The sequence below is a fragment of the Chiloscyllium punctatum genome, chromosome 33 (assembly GCF_047496795.1).
Source record: "Chiloscyllium punctatum isolate Juve2018m chromosome 33, sChiPun1.3, whole genome shotgun sequence".
NCBI classification, from domain to species: Eukaryota; Metazoa; Chordata; class Chondrichthyes; order Orectolobiformes; family Hemiscylliidae; genus Chiloscyllium; species Chiloscyllium punctatum.
The window spans coordinates 20,753,921-20,773,887 of NC_092771.1; the positions used below are offsets into that span (position 1 = coordinate 20,753,921).

Below are 19,967 nucleotides of genomic sequence, written 5' to 3' on the forward strand. Positions count from 1 at the left end.
ATAACCTGGGTGTTGCATGATTTTTAACGTTGTACGTCCCATTCCAACACCGACGTCGCCAAATCATGATTTTTTTGTGTGTGGGACATGCGTTGGTCCCAGCTCCCTGTACCCCTCTTTCTAAATATCTTTGCTGATTTGGACTAGGAATCATTTTGTGGTGCCCTAAGGAGGCATGAGGACGTTGCATCAATGCAAATAGTATCTTTAAAAGCCAACATTTAATTTACAAGCCAACCCAGCAAGAATCCTAGTCCTGCAGAAACACAACCTCTTGCTCACTTTGAGTTGCACGGAGACCCCGCCCCCTCGCCTGTCAATCACAGTGCCACTGACGTCACTAGCCCAAACAAAACAATAAACTGATGAGAATTAAACCCAAAACAGACAGCGGGAAAATATGTGTTTCATAAAAAGCCGGCGTGGCGCGGCGCCTGCGAGATAAAATAATTTGTCCGTTGTTTTATTTGTTTGTCGGTGCGGCCCATGATGCCCCGCGAGGTTATATAAACGGGCGGCGGAGGCGCAGCGGCCGCTGAAGGTTCTGGAAGGCGGAGGGAGACGGTCCGAGCGGTTCGGCGCAGAGTAAAGCGGCCACTGCAGAGTAGGTACCGACACTCCGGCCACGGCCCGATGGGAGGGCGACTACTGCTGCCGCTGCCAGCATAACCCAGCGAGCGGGCTCAGTCTGCGGCCGGATGGTGAGGAGCTCCGTCGAACGGATACTCAACAGTCACTACTTCGGAAAAGAAAGAGACAAGAGCCCAGCCGGCAACATGATAAACACGCAGGAGAGGTGAGGGTGAGGGGGGGGGTACAGGAGAGGGGCGGGTGGGGGGGGTACAGGAGAGGGGCGGGTGGGGGGGGTACAGGAGAGGGGCGGGTGGGGGGGGTACAGGAGAGGGGCGGGTGGGGGGGGTACAGGAGAGGGGCGGGTGGGGGGGGTACAGGAGAGGGGCGGGTGAGGGGGGGGCAGAGGGGCGGGTGAGGGGGGGGCAGAGGGGGGGGCAGAGGGGCGGGTGAGGGGGGGGCAGAGGGGCGGGTGAGGGGGGGGCAGAGGGGCGGGTGAGGGGGTGGGGGGGGCAGGGGAGAGGGTGAGGAGGTGGGGGGACAGGGGGGCGGGTGAGGAGGTGGGGGGGCAGAGGGGCGGGGGTGGGGGGGGCAGGGGGGTGGGTGAGGAGGTGGGGGGGCAGGGGGTAGGGTGAGGAGGTGGGGGGGCAGGGGGTAGGGTGAGGAGGTGGGGGGGCAGAGGGGTGGGTGGGGGGGAGGGTGAGGGGGTGGGGGGGGCAGAGGGGTGGGTGGGGGGGGCAGGGGAGAGGGTGAGGAGGTGGGGGGACAGAGGGGCGGGTGAGGGGGGGGCAGAGGGGCGGGTGAGGGGGGGGCAGAGGGGCGGGTGAGGGGGGGGCAGAGGGGCGGGTGAGGGGGGGCAGAGGGGCGGGTGAGGGGGGCGGGTGAGGAGGTGGGGGGACAGGGGGGCGGGGGTGGGGGGGGCAGGGGGGTGGGTGAGGAGGTGGGGGGGTAGGGTGAGGAGGTGGGGGGGCAGAGGGGTGGGTGGGGGGGAGGGTGAGGGGGTGGGGGGGCAGGGGGGTGGGTGAGGGGGTGGGGGGGCAGGGGGGCGGGTGAGGTGGGGGCGGCAGGGGGGAGGGTGAGGGGGTGGGGCCAGGAGAGGTGAGGGAAATAATAGGAAGGGAGATAACAGGAGGGGGGCTGGTGAGAGAGAAGAATTGCTGGGATGGGGGAAAAACAAGAGGCTGTGGTGAAAAATGAGGAAAGGGGCGTCGGGGTGGTGAGTTGGGAAGATTATGGGGGTGAAAATGGTCGGGTGGGTGGCACAGTGGTTAGCCCTGCCTCTCAGCGCCAGAGACCTGGGTTCAATTCCCGTCTCAGGCTGTGTGGAATTTGCACATTCTCCCTGTGTCTGCGTGGGTTTCCTCCGGGTGCTCCGGTTTCTTCCCACACTCCAAAGATGTGCAGGTCAGGTGAATTGACCATGTTAAAATTGCCCATAGTGTTAGGTAAGGGGTAAATGTAGGGGTATGGGTGAGTTGTGCTTCGGCGGGTTGGTGTGGACCTGTTGGGCCGAAGGGCCTGTTTCCACTGTTATGTAATCTAATCTAATCACTTGGATGAAGGTAGGGGGGTGAATTGGGAGAATGTTGAGGAAACATGGGTTGGGGATGGAAGAGGGCATTGGCAAAGATGGGTGGGAGACATGGAATGAGGGATCATTGTGGGAAAATGGGAGGAGGAGGATGCATTGAGAAATGAGGGCACATAGGGGATGGGCATTGGAAGTGGTGGCGGTGGATGAAGGGAGAGAGAATTGGGTGTAGTGAAGGTGGAAGGGTCCCTGGGGGAATACGTCCGCCTTTTATTCAGATTTATCATTTTACTGAATCTACTCGCTATGATTTTTGTAAAAATCCTGAGCATAATTGGATCTGGATTTTACAGGCTAAAGCATTTGGAGGTGCAGGAGAGGCAACTTGCTTTCTAGACTGTAGTGAGTTGGGACAAGCAGTGGCATTGGTATCTGACCGACATGGTTAATAGGATGGGTAGCAGTGGGTGAGCTGCAGTCTGGGGTTTGAGAAGTGACTGGAAGGAAATCACTGGGCGAGTGGGTTGCAGAAATGGGAGAGGACATGGGATGACCTGGCTAGGAGTCAAGGTTTGCATGAGAGCGAGAACTGCTTTCTGAGGGAGCAGAAAATTTGTTATTACAGAATCCCTATTCAGGAGGGATACAGATATGAGTGGATGGAGATCCTTAGCTCAAAAGGCCAATTCAAGGCAGAGTTCCAAGGGCTGTGGTGTCAGGATCCATGAGGCAGAAATTCAAGATTAAAGCTGTTTAGGAGTGTTTTAAATGCTTTACAGGAGCTTATTTGGATCTAAAATATCCTATTGACTAAATTGAATTAATATTCCTTTGTGTAAAGGCAGTGGAGAAATTGTTGGAAAGTAGATGTTAAAATGCTCTAGGAGAAATTTGTATGTGTTAAATGGCAAGCTCTTCAATAAGATTCCATGATATAGATTCTGTATGTCCAGTGAGATGTTGATTATGACACCTTCTGTCATGTGATATGTTTTTAATGTTGTAAACATTTGTAGTGTATGCACTTATGGGTGGATACCTCCTTGAAGTCTATCCTGGTAGCTTTGCCTGTTATTTCAAATGGGATGTTTTTCCATATAATGGAATATGTATCCTGCTTTTGTTGTACCTTCCAGTGAAAGTATATAAAGGTAGGATTTTAAAATAAGATTTTGATTACATTGACACATTCCAGTCCAAATGACCACTCCATTTAACTACTTAGTTGCTAATACAATGTGAAATATAGCCTTATTTGCACTGACTTTAGCGAACTATTTCTGTAGAATAAATTTTCTGGATGTTCACACAAACTGTAGAGATGAAGGTTGTAACTGGAGCAAATGCAGCTGGGTTGTTCAGATATTATTTGTAAGAATTGAAGTAAATAGATGTTGGACCTTGAATATTTGATTTGGAATCGTTTGGAAATATTGACTTGATGTCTCATGTTGGACAGTTGTTACGATGATACATTGTAGACATTAGATTTGCAAAAATTCTTGCTTCATGTAAGAAATTGCTACTTCTCTTGCAGAAAATCTGTGCTTTATAACCTTACCGGTGACTAATGAACCCACAGTATGTCAGTGTGACTCTCTGCATTAAAACACCTCAAGTGTAATCTCTATAAAAAGCAGAGTGGTTTGTACTGTATAGTTCATTGATAATAAATGTGATTTTTGAATCTTGAATATTCCTGTTTGTGATTTGTGCTGCATCCTTCTAAGTGGGTTTTTAATATATTTTGTGGGATGTAGACACCACTAGCTAGGCTAACATTATTGCCCTTGAAGGCTCTGGTAAGCTGCTGCCTTGAATACATTCACGAGTGTGGATATACCCACATTGTTAGGGAGGGAGTTCTAGGATCCTGATTCAGTAACATTGACAGAATGGTACTGTAGTTCTAAGTCGGGCTGGTGTGTGTTTTTGGGGGGGGGGGGGGGGGGGCACGGAGGAGACATGCAGGTAGTGGTGTTTTGAAGCATCTGCCCATGGCCTTTTGGATGGCAGCTGAGTGTTTGGGAAGTACTGTTGAAAAAGACTTCGCAAGTTGCTTCAGTGTACCTTGTAGATGGTATCCACATACTACTGCCAGTGATAGAAGGGCTGCTCAGTTGGATCTAGCCAGTTTTTCATTGGCCGTATGTTCATCAAGTAACTTTCAGGATTGAGATAGATCATCCACTCAACTATGCACTTGATCCAATGATCAAGTGCAATTCTTCTGCACTTGATCATTGGCATTCTCACCCATTTATACTTTGTGATGGTCATTACCAATGCCACCCTGGGCATGTGCATCTGCAACATGTAGATTTGCAAAGATGTTTTCAGAATTTTTTTTCCTTTTTTGGATCAGCAGCAGGTGGTGAGGAAATCAATCTTGCAGCTATAACCTTTGTTGCTTGATCAGCAGTACTGTTTGCTGTTCAAGTCCTCCTGCTTAGTACATTGTGTGCCCTTATTACACTCTGCTTCCAATTAATTACAGACCAAAAGAACTGCAGATGCTGGAATCCAAGGCAGGCAAACAGGAGGCCAGAAAAACACAGGCGAGATGGCATTGAGAGGTAAATATTCGCAAAACATCGATTTCACCTCCTGATGCTGCCTGGCTTGCTATGTTCTTCCAGCCTCCTGTTTCAACACTGGAGTACTGACTCTTCAGCTGGTGGTAGCAAATACTTGCCAGGGAGCTTCCTTCTACAGGTTTGACTCGATAGCATGAGACTTCGAGGGGTCTGGTTTGTTGACTCCCAGGGCAGTTTCCTCAGTATGCTACAATGCCACTATCTGAGGGACGTGGAAGTAATGGTGGCATCTGAAGCTGATAAGCTGTGGGATATTAGATTACTTTTTTTAGATTAGATTACTTAGTGTGGAAACAGACCCTTCGGTCCAACAAGTCCACACCGATCTGCCGAAGCACAACCCACCCATTCCCCTATGTTTACCCCTTTACCTAACACTATGGGCAATTTAGCCTGGCCAATTCACCTGACCTGCACATCTTTGGACTGTGGGAGGAAACCCACCCAGACACTGGGAGAATGTGCAAACTCCACACAGTCAGTCGCCTGAGTCGGGAGTTGAACTCTGGCGCTGTGAGGCAGCAGTGCTAACCACTGTGCTGCCCACTAAGAACTAATGTCAGTATGTTGCTTGATTAGCCTTTGGAAAGGCTGTCCCAGCTTTGCTACAAACTGTCAATTTTTGTATGGACAGCTTTTTTAGACTTGACAAAGCTGGCTGTGTGATTGGTGCCTACTCCAAAGCTTGTTAGTTTGTCATGTTTCACTCCTCGAATTTTGCATGGTTTCATATAGCTGGCTGAGTGTCTTGCTTGGACCTTTGAGAGAGCATTCTTTTTAAGAGTCAACCACAGTGTTATGCGTCTGGAGTCACAGGCAGGATAGACAAGTTGAGAATTGCAGCTTCTTAAAGGATACTGCTGAACCTGACTGGTTTTGCAACAATCAACTGTGGCTTTGTGGTCACTGTTAGATTCTTCAATTCCACATTAATTTTAATTTCCACCATGTAAAGTGAGGATTTGAACCTCCTAAGGCCTCTTGATTGCAAGTCCAGAGCCGTTATTGCTGTGCTAAAAGTATTTTGACAGCCAACTGTAAACCTTGGGTTGCAGTTGGTTTCTCAGTGGTGCAATCCAGGAGTGTTGTGAACTATTAATTTTATAACCATTCTGAATTACATGAAGCCTGTGAAAAGTGGGATGAGAGCATTGAGCTCTGGCATTCGATTGCATTTCGCTCTTGCAAATATTCTGGTCAGCTTTCTGCTAGCTCAAAGATTTGTGTTTGGCAGCTGATGCATTAATTAGAATGTTCTACAGGAAGTAAATAGTGTGGATTATTTTGGAAGCCAGAATCTGATTGAGATTTTAACATAGGCAAAATAAATGAGGTGGTTAGGGAGAGGTTGTGGGAGGAACAATTTTGTGTAATGTCAAAAGGGTAAATGTGAAAAGTTGAATTTATTTTATTGTAAACAAAGTAGACAGGTCTCATTGAATGCTGACAATTTTGACTTCTAACCGCAAATTAAGTGAAATGGCTACTTTAGATTTGCTAAGTTTGAAATTTATGATCTCTATGTAACTGGTTTAAGATTGCAATTATTTAATATTAATATTGTGCAATGAACAGCAATCAGAGGAGCCAAAGTTGAAGAAATTCTAGAGAAACATCTAAAGGTTTGGGAATATGAACTAAAGAGGAGTAACTTCTGTAACACTGGACTCTTTGGCTTTGGTATCCAGAAGCATATTGACCTGGGCAACAAGTATGATCCTAGTATTGGAATTTATGGTCTGGATTTCTGTGGCCGTTGGATGGCTTGGTTTTAGCATTTGACTAAAAAGGTGAAAATGTGGCACATTGGTTCAAAACATAAGATTTCCAAGGAAGAATTGACGAGGTGATTTCAGCAAAAATATAATGGCATCCTCCTGACACATGAAAAAGCATTTAAAATCAATTTGTAACAGTAAAATGTTATTGATTGATGGGTTGTGGGTGCCAGTTGGCTGGTCCACCATTGTTCAGAAGGCAGTTGAGTCAACCACACTGGTGTGGGTCTGGAGTCACATGTGGACCAGACCAGGTAAGGACTGCAGATTGCCTTCTCTAAAGGGCATTTGTGGACCAGGTGTGTTTTTCTAACAACTGGCACTGATCCCAGTCATTTAGAGATTAAAACTTCATGCACTTTAAAATATTTGACTCAATTTGGTCACAGAATTTTAATTATTAAAATATGCAGGGTAATTTTTATTCTTGCAGCTGACTTCCCCCACAAGGCCAAATGGTATTAAATGTTACTCAGTATGTGCTGAGTGTCTGCTGTTAAAGGCCTGCAGAGACATGTCATTGATTTTGCTTGACAGTCTTGTGTATGTTGACTTCAAATTGTTTGAGGAAGTAGCAACTGCAGATGATGCAACTCACTAGCACAAAGCCATTGCTGCATTGCAGGAAGTGAGTTTGCAGATTCTTAGCACTGTTTTGTCTACTGACAGTCATCATCTTTATAACTATAACTGTATCACTACTGTAATGGGTTTGTAAACATTTAAAGATGCCTCAGTCAGCAAAGTTTCAGGTAGCTTTTCAAAGCACGGTTTACAGTCAGAAATGCTAATAGCTAGTTTCCCTATCTCTACAAGTATAGTCGTCTTTGGCAAAGCCTTTGGCCTGTCTATTTTAAAGGCCAGCTTAATCTTGATATCATTGTACATCATGAAGTAGCATTAGACAGCAGTTATCAGCAGCTCCTCTTTTTATTTAGTTATTGATATCACTCAACTCCGAGCCACAGAAATTGCAAGTTCTAAGGCTTGAGCACAATAGTAAAGACTGATGCACCTACACAGTACTGAGGAAGTGTTGTTTGGCTGAATGTGTCTCCTTTGAATTTGATTTTAAATAGAGGCCTCAGCAAAATGTAGATGATTTTGTGGCATTACTTTGAGACATAGTTATCCCTGGTGCCCTAGTCAATATTCATTGCTCAATCAACATCATAAACAATAAATTTAAATGGTGACAATGGATTATTGCTGTGTGTAAACTAGCTGTCTTCATTCTTACATTGAGAATAACTACGTTGCAGAAAGCATTTAGTGCTTTGTGACTTCTGCCTATGAAAGGTAATGTAAGTGCTGATATTACGTTGTATCCATCCATTTCATTTGATAGCTGCCACAGGTTTGGAAGATGCTATAAAGAAGCAGTGCATTTTGTAAGAGGTACGTGTTGACAGTTCGGGGGGCTTCTAAGTTGCAATTGAAAGGTGTAAATGTTGACCCTTATCAACCGGTATTGTAGCAAAACATTCCCATTTTTTCTCCTGTTGACAGGTTGCTCATTGTTGAAGCAGCTGAGAGTACTGATGCCTGGATCATCTCCCCAAACATTCTTCTTTTAAAAAAGAACATCCGTGTGCTTCAATTAAAAGTTTACTTGTGCATCCCGATTCATCGGATGCTGTCAGATGTGATGTTGAACTGTCACACCATAACACAGGAAGCCTGCTGCACAGAACTCAAACATTGTGGCTTTTAATTTCTACACATTGTAGGTGTGGTTGTTGGATATCCGTGTTTTCTTCCAATTCTGAATTCTACACAGCACGGTTGGATTGTCACCTATTTTCTTGAAGTAATGTAATTGTTCCATCAAATTAAAGACTGTAGGCTAATGTGAGACTATCTCCTACCAAGTGCCTGCAATACTTGAGTCTGGCAGCTGTCTCATTAGATGTTGCGCTTTGTTTTAATGGTCTTAATTAGACATCCTTGGCCTTGTCTACTGGAAGTTCAGTTCCAGCTTTCCCATCGCCATGATAATCTTTGTATCTGCTGCTGTGGAAATTTCTGTTAAATTGTTTTAAACAGCATGAGCTCTGCACAGCCTCCCAGGTCACTGGTTTGCATCAGTTAAACTAGTGTAGTTCTTGACTTGATCCCAGTGTACTTTATGTAATAAACAATGTTGAGAAAATTTGATTTTTTTAAAGGTTTTGTTTTCAGGTGTAAAGTGATCATTAACAGGAACTGTGTATAAAATATCCCATGGTGTTTATCCTGCAGCATAGTAGGAAGTTCTAATGTTCTGTCTGAAAGCGTTTTAACTGGGGTGGAGGTGGCACTACCATAGCGGTCCTGTCATACACTGGTTCAACAGAACATGAGAAGTGGATTTGAATTCCAGCCTGGCAAACTAATCTATCTTCAGATTTTTACACCTTGAACCAAGGCTAGCCTAATGGTGACCATGTAACCACATTTCAAAAAACCCATTTGGTTCACTAATGCCCTTTTTAAGGAAGGAAGCCTGTCATGCTTTGTAACTTTCATGTGACTTCAGACCCACAACAGTTTGGATGAAACAACTGCCTTCAGCAAATAGGGAAGGGCAACAAAAGCTGGCCTAGCCAGTGATGCCCACATTCTGTGGTTGAATTTAAAACCAACCTAGTCTTTGACTTCATTATTCTAGAAGCAGTGGTCTTTGTACCTCAAGTGCTTCATTTGAGAAGTACTTTGGCAATTGTGAGAATATAAGATGTCCTTTCCCTCTTTTCACTCTGATCAGTATTTGATCACAGCATTTTTTTTTAGAGAATGCTAGTTTTATCTGAATCAATCCATGAATCATTTAGTTTGTGATTGAGGATTGATTCCTCCTGCTCATGCCCCCCCTTGTTAGTACTACTTCCACAGTATGAAAGAAAAATAATTTCAGTAGATACGAAGTGTTTGTTTTTTAAATTTCAATTGTATAGTAAGTTAGTCAGTGTATGGTGCATGAAAACAATTCATCTATTTTGTGGATTGATCTATTTTAGTAGTCAAGTGATAGTTTTCCATATGATGTGGCACTTGGGTGGATTTATGCATGGCAAATGAACTAACTTGTAAATGCACAGTTGGGGATTATGTCATTGGCATATGTGGTACGAAATGTTTTAGCCAATAAGCTATTTTGTTAACTAGCAAGCTCACAATTTTACTGTTCAAGATACTCAAACTGATCTAATGATGTGATGAAGTAAACTTAATTTGCATGCATAATCATAAAACCTATTTATAAATGTCTGAAACACTTCACTGGAGTGTTTAAAAACCATAAAAATAAATTGAGGCAGCTGGTCAAAAACATGCTCATAATTTCCACAAAATAAGCTGACTGCCTTATTGTAGAACTTGTAGACATCTGCAGGCAAATTTAGTCTCCCAATTGCCTTTGGCACATTGCTATGGAATTTACCCCTAAAGGGCAGGTGAAGCAGTAAAGGTCGAGTGGGGCAGCCTTGCAGTGACAAAGTCAGCAGTGCTACTTCGAGTTTCAGTGTGGGAAGGGTGGACAGTGTCATTGGCGCCAAAAGGTGATCCGACGACACACGTGCAATCAGTTATGCAGGTAGCAGGAATTTTCTGTGCCATGATCCCAGTTTTCACAGAATACTTAATAGGATCATTCACACCCTTCCCTTTTAAAAAGGAGAGGTTGACTCTGTTCTACTTGCCAGAGAGCTTTCCATTTTTCTGACTAGCCTCGTCACTCAATGAACTGAAATTTAAAGTTAACAATCTTAAAGACAATTCAAAATTTGAGCCTTTTTTAAGCAAGGTGATATAATTCAACAGATTCTCAGTGGAGATGCCCATGAGGTTTAATGTTTTTTTTAAAATCTCTTGGTGAAAGGCATGTGTTTTCACAAGAAGGAAGTGTTGATGTATTGAATGGTGTCTTCTGGTTCAAAGCATTTGTTAATCTGTATTTCTTTGATTGTGACTTCCTCCAAGCCTTAAAATTGTTTTCTTTTGGTTTTGTTTACAGTAATATTCCTTCCTTGAGTGGTACATCTCAGCAGCAGTACTGCAGGCACCTCAGTCCAGGGCCTCTGTGGTGTTCCTGATGCCCCTCACCCATCAGTGAAGATCCCGGGTGGGCGAGGGAATGGAAGGGATCACACTCTTACAGCTCTCTTACATGCGGTAAGCGTATTTATTTTGTTACCTTTTGTGAAAGCTGCATTCTGCTGTTAATGCAAACACAAGTGGTCAGTGAGCTAAAAACACTAAACAATTCCTTCCTGTTTGCTTACATGGAATTGAAGTGTGTGCAATATTGCACATTCTTTTGGAATCCAAACCTCAAAGATGGCTGCCAAAAAATAAAATTGGCTTCACCTTCTGCTCAGATTTAACTTCGATAGTTGATAACTATTTGACAGCATTTTTCATACTGAAGTGGTATGGCTGATTGTAGTTTTGAATGTTATTCATTAGGATATAATTTGTAGGAGACTCAGGTGGTGATTTTGAACATCATACTTGTTCTAATGGGCTCTTATCTACCTTGTCAAAATTATTGACTGCAATCGTGGGGAATTTCCTTTTTTTTTCTTTAGGAATGAGGAAAGTGTTGAAGTTTCAAGTGCTTCAGCTGTGCAGGAAAAAAGTGACATTTCAGTGGAAAGTTTAAAACCTTTTTTGGGATAATTAATATATCTTTCAACCAACTATCAAATCTTTGTTCTTTCCTCTCTCTGCCCTGTACCTGACAGTCTACCTGTTGTATCACTAACTTGTTCCAGTACCTGTTGAAAAATCATTGACCTGAAGCAGTAACTGTTTGCCTCACTGGAGACTGCCTGACCAGTGTTTCCACTTTTTTTCAGGAGACCACCATTTGCAGAATTTGTTTTCATAAATGCACAGGACAGATGCTTGCAGGATATGGTGTCAAAGTATTTGGCTGACCTCTCTTCTACTGGCATTTTAAAAGTGAAATAGCCGTATAGGCATTGGTTGCAGAGGTTTTCTTGGCCAGGCAACAGACGTTTGTCCCTGTTTTCCTTCGAGAGTGATGTGGCAGGATGGAGAATGCAGTGAATAATTTGAACCAGAAAGTGCTAAAGCTTTGAAATCATATAGCTTGTTATTGTTTTAAAATATTCAAGTTTAATTCCCAAGTCTTCCTTACCCCTTTAAAAGCGTGTGTTTTAGTGTGGCAGATGTGTTGAAATGTAGGGAGAGTCAAACGTCTTAAAACTTGTCTAAAGTTAAACATTCTTAATGTGCAACTCAAGCCCAGTACCAATGTTTCCCTCTGCACGTTCTGAGTTGCCAGTGTTTCAAGCCCATCAAAACGTACATTAGAATTTGGAAGATCCTGGCGCAGACCTAGAGAAAAAGGGATGCAGGGAAAAGTTTGCAGTGAGGTAAATGATCAAATGACAAGCTAATACTAATTAAAACATAACTCCCAGATGAGGTATAAATGGTTATATAACATAAGAGCAGAGGAAAACTTAGTGGCCCAAGAACAAAGATGGTTAGACCCTTCCATTTCTCTTCCATTTGCCTAATAACCAGCACCAAGTATCAAAGAGGAAGTAAGAAAGGCAGGTGAGATCTAAACTTTTGCTGTCAAGTGCCGACACCTACACTAGAACTCAGCCAAATTATTTTCCAATGTTAACCCCATTTGAATCCTTTAATCAACATCACCCTGGGGACAGTGCAAAACATTGCAACAAAGCAGCATAGAAACTTTTTTGTGACTTTGAGTCCCATATTATGGACTAACAATCAGTATTAATATTGAAACCTGTATCAAAAGCACAAAATATTTTGGATGGGTTTTAACCCAGCTCTTATTTCCAGTGTTAGAAGACTGAGTGCAGCCATTCTTCCCATCTCTGTTTGCTCATCCTAGAATCCCCAGAGTGTGGAAACAGGCTATTCAGCCCAACAAGTGCCGAAGGGTGGGAGGAAAGTGATTTGAATTAATGGAGGGCTATTGATTAGGTAGGCGAGGAGCATAGCACTAAATATCTAACTAGACAAGTTAAATTACTTAGTTTAAAATCACTAAAAGGCTGACTAATTTCTGCGTCTGTAAACCCTGATCATTGTGATTTAACAGTTGTGCTTTGCCCTGTATGGCTTTCAATGTGGGTTGGACATGTTGAGTAGTAGCCATTTTCAGGTGGTCTGTTTCAATTGGCATCTCCTTCTTGCAGGATGAGAAGCTAACTGTAACGCAAGAGCTACCAGTGAATGGAAAGCAGCGCATTATCCATTTTCGGTACAAGTTAACAGACTCTAAGGTATCTGAATGGGATGTACTTTCCTCTGAGAAGAGTCTGTTTGTGGAAATTCCTAATGGTGTTTTGGCAGAAGGAAGCAAAGAAGGGTGAGTAACTTGAAAGCTATTGGCACCTACTCCTAGGCTTTCCTTACGTTTTTGTTCTGAACAGCCTTTCCTTTTTCAATTCAGTTTTAAGTACTATTGAATCATAAGTAAAGATTTGGGAGAGGGGAGGCTTGAACAATTATTTAGTATTGAAACAAAATCCAAATTGCTGAGAGCAAGGTGTATCTTGGTTGTGGTATGCGTATTTGGATAGAATGAGTTTTAGGTATAATAATGGGAATGTCTGTTAGGCGACATACCTTTAAGGTGAAATGGGGAAAGTTTAAAGGGGCTATGTAAGGAAAGCTTTTGAGGGTGGTAAGTCCCTGGAATGCACTGCCAGGGGATGTGGTAGAAGCAGCTATGAAAGCAAAATTTGAGGCATTTTGACTGAGGAATGTGTGGGCAGATGGGGTTACTTTATAATAACATCATGGCCAGACCAATCTAGTGGGGCAAAAGACCTGTTCCTGTGCTGTACTGTTCTATGTATGAATCTTCTGTTCAGAACAGCAACCCGTGCAAAAGTCCAGTGTTGTATGCCTGAGGCTGCTTGCTTTGAATCATTTCAGTGGGTATTGGAATGCTGGGTATAAGCATTTAGTTTGCTGTCTGGCTGTGGGGCAGACTTTTACATGAACCTTCTTGAGTTTGAGAAACTGCTTACACTAATTTGCATGTTTCCTAATGGAATCCAAAATGCTTGCATTTAGCAGCATTCAATGTTGACTGTTTTTAAAAAAAACAAGTTTGTGGGTGGCACGGTGGTTAGCACTGCTGCCTCACAGTGCCTGAGACCCGGGTTCAATTCCCACCTCAGGTGACTGAGTGGAGTATGCACGTTCTCCCCCTGTCTGCGTGGGTTTCCTCCGGGTGCTCCGGTTTCCTCCCACAGTCCAAAGATGTGCAGGTTATGGAGGATTGGCCATGCTAAATTGCCCCTAGTGTTAGGTAAGGGGTAAATGTAGGGGCATGGGTGGGTTGCGCTTTAGCGGGTCGGTGTGGAATTGTTGGGCCGAAGGGCCTGTTTCCACACTGTAATGTAATCTAATCCTATCTATGTAGTCGATAATTTTGATCATTTTTTTGTTTCCGTGCACAACAAGGTTTTGCTGTCGGTACAGTTGGCATACATTCAATCTACTGTTAGTGAACATTGCTTAAGATCCCATGTTGGGAAATGTCCTTTCTGTCCTGTATTGTCCTTTTTTTAAATAAAATCTTCAATACCTTGTATGATATTGCTCCCTTTAAATGTTTTCATTCTTGAAACTTATTGGATTCCACTTGGTTCTATATGGAGCTGTTCATTCACAGAATTAACCCTGTGACTAAGTGCACCTTTTTAACTTCATGGTCTCTTTCACTGTTCTTTGACAGCAGTGCCCCAACATCCATCCCATGTTCGAACATAATGAATCCACCTGTTAATTCACTGTTCCATTTTACAGTGGAAAATATATAAAAAGAAACTTTTGTGTGTGGCTCTCAAAAAATGTGCAATTTGAGTGGAACTTCCTTTGACTATTACTTGACCTAATAACTTGGAATGTAAGAGCAGTGCTGCCCCTCTCTCTTCCAAAATGTGGTATCAGTGCTATCAGGAAAGAAACATTAATCATCAACCTTGTGCTATCTAACCTTCACTATCTCGGAGCATTTGTGTTATCAGTGACATAAAATTTCCCTCTGGCCACTTCTGGTTTCACTCCTGAATTTTCTTTTGTGTCTTAGTTAACCCATTTTACCCATTATGTTCTTGTTTCCTTGGTGCTGTCATTCTTCAACTTTCAATAATTTCATCATAAACAAAGTCAGTTGAATTGAACTGCAGCACCAAATTCATTAAATTAGGGGTACTGGAGTTCTAACAATAATCCCTCAGTATGTTGCTGCACCGAGTCCAATTTGTTTCCTTCTGTACTAAGTTCCCTGTTTGGGCATATTAAACTCTTGCCTCTAGGACAGGTGAGACTTGAACCAGACATTATGGTCCAGAGGTAGAGACACTGACACTGTCACTAGACCCTTCATTGTGTGCGTAATCTTTGTGGTTACGTAATCTTCCTTGTGTTAATTCTTGACCTGCAGGTTTGACTTGAAATAAGGGCAGATGTTGGTTTGACCAAACAAATTACTATTCCATTGGGCTGACTGTTATTTTAATATGGCAGGTTAACAGCGCTGCTAGAATTTGCTGAGGAGAAACTGAAGGTGGAATATGTATTTGTCTGCTTCTACAAAAACAGAGAAGATCGAGGTAAGAACTTTGTGCACAGCTTGCAATTCTATTGTAGATTCAGTTCTAGTTCAGTCTGGATGCAAGGCCACTTCCAAGCATTAACATGCTGATCCAGTTCCAACTGCAACCCTCAGTTGAAAAGACAACTCCAGGGAAAATACTTGTCCCTTGCTGTCTTCTCCAAACTGAATCGTTACATTTGGGTAATATTCCTTTACTAAAAGCTTGGTGGCTTAATTACCTGGCCCTTCTCTGATAAGTTGCTGCAGTCTCCAACAGTGTGTTATGGTCCACTTGGATTTCCAAGTGCTGCTGAGCTGTATAGTGTCTGAAACAACACCACTGGAATCATTCCACTCCCTTTTGTGGTGTTCTCAGACATGGCAGATTTCAGCCTGGCTTGATGTTGCATTTGCTGTTTGTTCTAGTGCCCCTCAAGGAGCAGTGTCTGAGTGGGAGGAGTATCAAACCAAGATCAGCTATTGACTGATCTTGTTAAAATGCTAATACAAGGAATTAATGTTCTCTGCCAGCTACAGATTTAAAAATCCAGACTGTTGATAAAATGTATGGACCATTTTCTCAGTAACTTTGTATGGGGATTACGCTAAGTGAATCTGTAAAGGCATTTGGGTAACAGTTACTGGTTATCCAAAGTGAATGGAGTATAAATATACACTGAGCATTCTGTTGATTGAGATTTTCTCCATTGGAAAGCCATTAGGTTGAAAACTAAGTGTGTATCTTGTGGCATACAACCAGATCAGTTTCAGTTAATAATGAGGCTGTATATTCATTACTGTACTGAAAGTTCATTATCTGTGCAAAGTTCACTTCATTTTTAGGACTCTGAAATTACATCAGCAAGTTGGACTGAACTAAAAGTGAGAATGGAGGGAGTAATGAAGGAAAACTGCTGGGCAGACGAAACAGTGGGGATTTCATAGGTCATTTTCTGAAACAACAAGTTACATGATTTGAATTCTGTAAAATTCTTTGGTCGATAAACTACTAGTCACCTGATACAAATTGGTAACTGCTGAAAGTATGTTAATTGATGTTGGATTCTGTTTTTTTTTCTGTCTGGGCAGCCTTGCTTCTGAGGACATTCAGCTTCATGGGCTTTGAGATTGTGAGACCAGGCCATCCCTCGGTTCCAGCTCGGCCTGATGTGCTGTTCATGGTGTACTCCATTGACCAGTCTTCATCTGAGGAGTAGCAACCACATCAAGGGACACTTTACTGTTTCCCACTTTTTAATTGTAGCTCCGGTGGGAGAGGGTAGTCCTTAGTATAAATGCTGTGTAATACCCATAGCTACGGCCTGTAAAAGGTGCAGATTTTCATTGTCTTTTGCGTAAGCAAAATTTGATCATCTTGCCTAGATGTTCTTTAGGCAATCTGGGCTGAATTCAGCTTCATAGATTGATACTGAGCAGGAATGGTTTGTCTCGAATTACAAATTTGTCAAGGTTTTTTTGTCATTTTGTTTCTTGAACTGTGTGACTATTTGTCATTGCTGTTTACAGAAAATGTTAAGCCTGTGAATTCCTTTCACATTGTGTTTTTATGTAACTTCTAGAAAGCCGTTTAAAAAATTAAAGTATTTCAAATTTACCCTGTGTTGAATAGTTTTTCTGGGAAGATGCTTTTTTGCCTGATTTTGATACACCACCCAGAATCACAAAAGCAGTTCTTCCCTCAATTGCTTTCCAGAATTTTACAACAATGGATATGTCCAGTCGTCCATTAGGATCGTGCTCTTTTCCCAAATGTGCCTTCATCCCTCTTCTCATTTAAATGTTTCTGTTCAGTAATTCAGATTATCGAAGTGAATCTGGATTCTGAATAGTCAGGTGTACTGAAGAAGGGACTTCTCCACCTCCTGATGCAGCTTGGCTTGCTGTGTTCTTCCAGCCTCCTGCCTGTGGGCAGGATTCCAGCATCTACAGTTTATTTTTGTCTTTAATTCTGTTGTAACTGCCCTCTTTACCAATTCAGCTTCTGTTCATAAGTGATCTTGAAGTCATTTGGACTGCTGCAACCAATAGAGTATTATATTCTATTGATACACAAGCTTTATGCATGATAAACTTACTTTGAAATCTGACTCTTGATGTTAAGAGGTTGTAACATCTGCATTTGTCATTACATCTCAACAGTAAGCAAAGGAAGTGTAGGGATGATTCATTGTATAAGCTTGAGTGGTTCAGAATAAAAGGCTTGCATTTAAAATGTTTAAGCAGAATCTCTCAGCAGACATTTCACAAAAACTATAATCATGTTTTAATCTCCAGGTAAACTCCAGGCTCATTCCTTTTGAAGAAATACACAGGCTAATATGAAGATTTTCTTCTGGTCTGAAGCAAGGAGCACAAAGTTGATGTCCTCTGCTTTGGCAGCAAGAATAGAAAAGCAATATTTAATTAGTGACTACAGAATGAGACAATACTGATGAATCAGTATTGAATCATAGAGGTGAAAGTGTTAAAAGTATGGCACTTTGCAAAAAATGGACAACTTAATGTAGAGCATTTTGTGCAATTTTGTTTCCTTACTCTAGGGTGTAGTTGCATTAGAAATAGGGAAGTGAAAGTTTACTGTGCTGGTTTCTGGCCTAGATGACTTGGGGAGAATGATTGGCCCTGTACTTATTAAAGTTCAGAACAGGATATAGTGATCTTACTGAAATGTGTAAGATTGAGAGGATGTCCTCCTTGTGGAAACTAAACTGAGATACAGATAATATAGAAATGACTTTCCATTTAATAGAAACAAGGATTTTGTTTAAGGTTTTGACATTGCAGAGGACAAAGATTAGGAGAGGCTAGGGTCATTGAATATCTATCAAAGCCAAGTCAGATTTGATGTGCAAGGAGGTGGAGTATTATGGACAGTAAGGAGGAAAGTGGGGTCAAGGGGGCAAATCAAATGAATCATAGTTTTACGAAGTGGTGGAGCAGGCTTGATAGGCTCTCTGGCCTATTCCCACATTTTGTTTTTGGAACTTGCATTACTGGAAAGTAAATGTACATCCTTTTGCTGCATTAATGTGGAATATACATCCAATTTAGTGAATGACTAAGATAAATGTAAAGGTTCTACAAAATGGGGTGCAGTCTTTAATCAATGGTCATACATTATTCTTGGGATGTTGTCAATGTGGGTGAAACTGACTTTATTGCTCACTGCCATTTTGAGAGAAGTTTGGTTTAAGACTTAGTGGTTATGCCAGACTGGTTTTAGGAAGGGAATGTGAGGATTTGGATACAATGACCATATAGCATGATTGCATGCAAATCAGGTGAATGACTTGGATGTGATTGCATATGTAAACAATTGCTATTCTTGTTTTACATAAGGTCACAGCAGTTAGTGTGTATTCTGCAGATCTGACATTATGGTCTGATTGAGCCAGTGGAAAATATTTTATCTAATGTTAAAAGACATTCAGGTGTTTGTATGTTCAGTTATCATACTTCATGCTGTTGGTGCACATTGAGGTGAGTATTCAGTCAGTCATTTGAGTCTTACAGATGGTGAGAGGTTGAGATGTCAGTGATGCACCATTGATGTTTAATGATAGAGGCAGAACCTCTGAACTCTGTATCTAGATGTACACTTGCATACAAGGTTATGAGCCAATTGCTAGAAAATGGGATTGGAATAATTGGAGACTGTAGTGAATTTTGGCAGGCACAGGTCTAATGGCTGAAGGGGCTCTTTCTAATGTATTTTCTGCTGTTCAATATGGTGGTTACCTGCACGGATGAAATTATCTTCCTCTTGTCGGACTAGACACTAATTTTCATTAAGGATTTGTAGTCTGGCACAGATTTTTTCCATTAAAAAGGAAATTGTGAATGGTACCACTCACTGCAAAATTGCCAACAATTTGGGATCATGATACTTCTGTACAAACGCTGCTGCTTCAGTGAAGGTATTAGCCTCTCCTAAAGTGGGTATTGAAGAGGGGAACAGTGCATGAGTTCAGTGTCTCTTGTTGGAAAAACTGCAGTATCGAGCCCAAAGTTTAAATCCCTCAAGAACATTGAAGTGATCACATGACAAGTGGTACAATTTGTGGGTCTGCCTTTTTAAGTTCTTTTTCCATTTGTGGAGTTGGTCTATGGGCAAGTCTGCCAGTATATATCCAGCTCCATAATATCTCTTGACTGACCCTGCCAACAATTGGCCAATGTTACCACCAGCATAATGGACAGGATGAAAGCCTGAGTCAGTCCCTACAGCATTGAGCCAGACCATTCAGCCCATACCAAGGAGCATCACATCCAGATCCCTGCATTCCCCATGGGCTACTCCACCTATGCTGCACATCCCTGGACAATTTAGCATAGCCAATCCACCTAACGTTTAGACTGTGGGAGGAAACTGGAGCACCTGGAGGAAAACATAGATGTGGGGAGAATGTGCAAGCTCCATACAGCCACTGTGCTGCTCGAAAGCTGTTTTGATTTCAGGCAACCAAATAGTCATACAGCTTGGAAACAGACCTTTTGGTCCAACTCCTCTGCACTGGCCTGACATCCCAATCTGACCTAGTCCCATTTCCTAACATTTGATCCATATCCCTCTGAAACCCTTTCTATTCATATACCCATCCAGGTGCCTTTTAAATGTTTGTAATTGTACCAGCCTCCTCCACACACTATTTAAAAACAGCTAAAATGCAAGAAAAGAACGAGTGAATAGTTTAGTTTGACATTTTCTTACACATTTTCACAAAAATGTGGATATTTATAATTGAACACGCAAGTGATCTTTGAAACTTTCGGATTATCAAGTGATTAATTGTTAAAGTGCATGCATATGACAGCCTCCGTGCATGTCCTGTGGCAAAAACAGTACATTGTGCAATTTAAATGGACTA

General features: G+C 42.4%; 1 protein-coding gene across 1 annotated transcript; it reads left to right on the forward strand.

The window, feature by feature from the left end:
* The first annotated feature begins 524 nt into the window (after positions 1-524).
* Positions 525-16,693, forward strand: LOC140458472 (ornithine decarboxylase antizyme 2-like). The gene is given in 6 exon segments (XM_072553099.1): positions 525-796; positions 10,471-10,546; positions 10,548-10,628; positions 12,662-12,834; positions 15,009-15,094; positions 16,168-16,693. Coding segments are annotated over 6 exon segments (642 nt in total). The 5' UTR covers positions 525-698; the 3' UTR covers positions 16,296-16,693.
* The last annotated feature ends 3,274 nt before the right edge of the window (positions 16,694-19,967 follow it).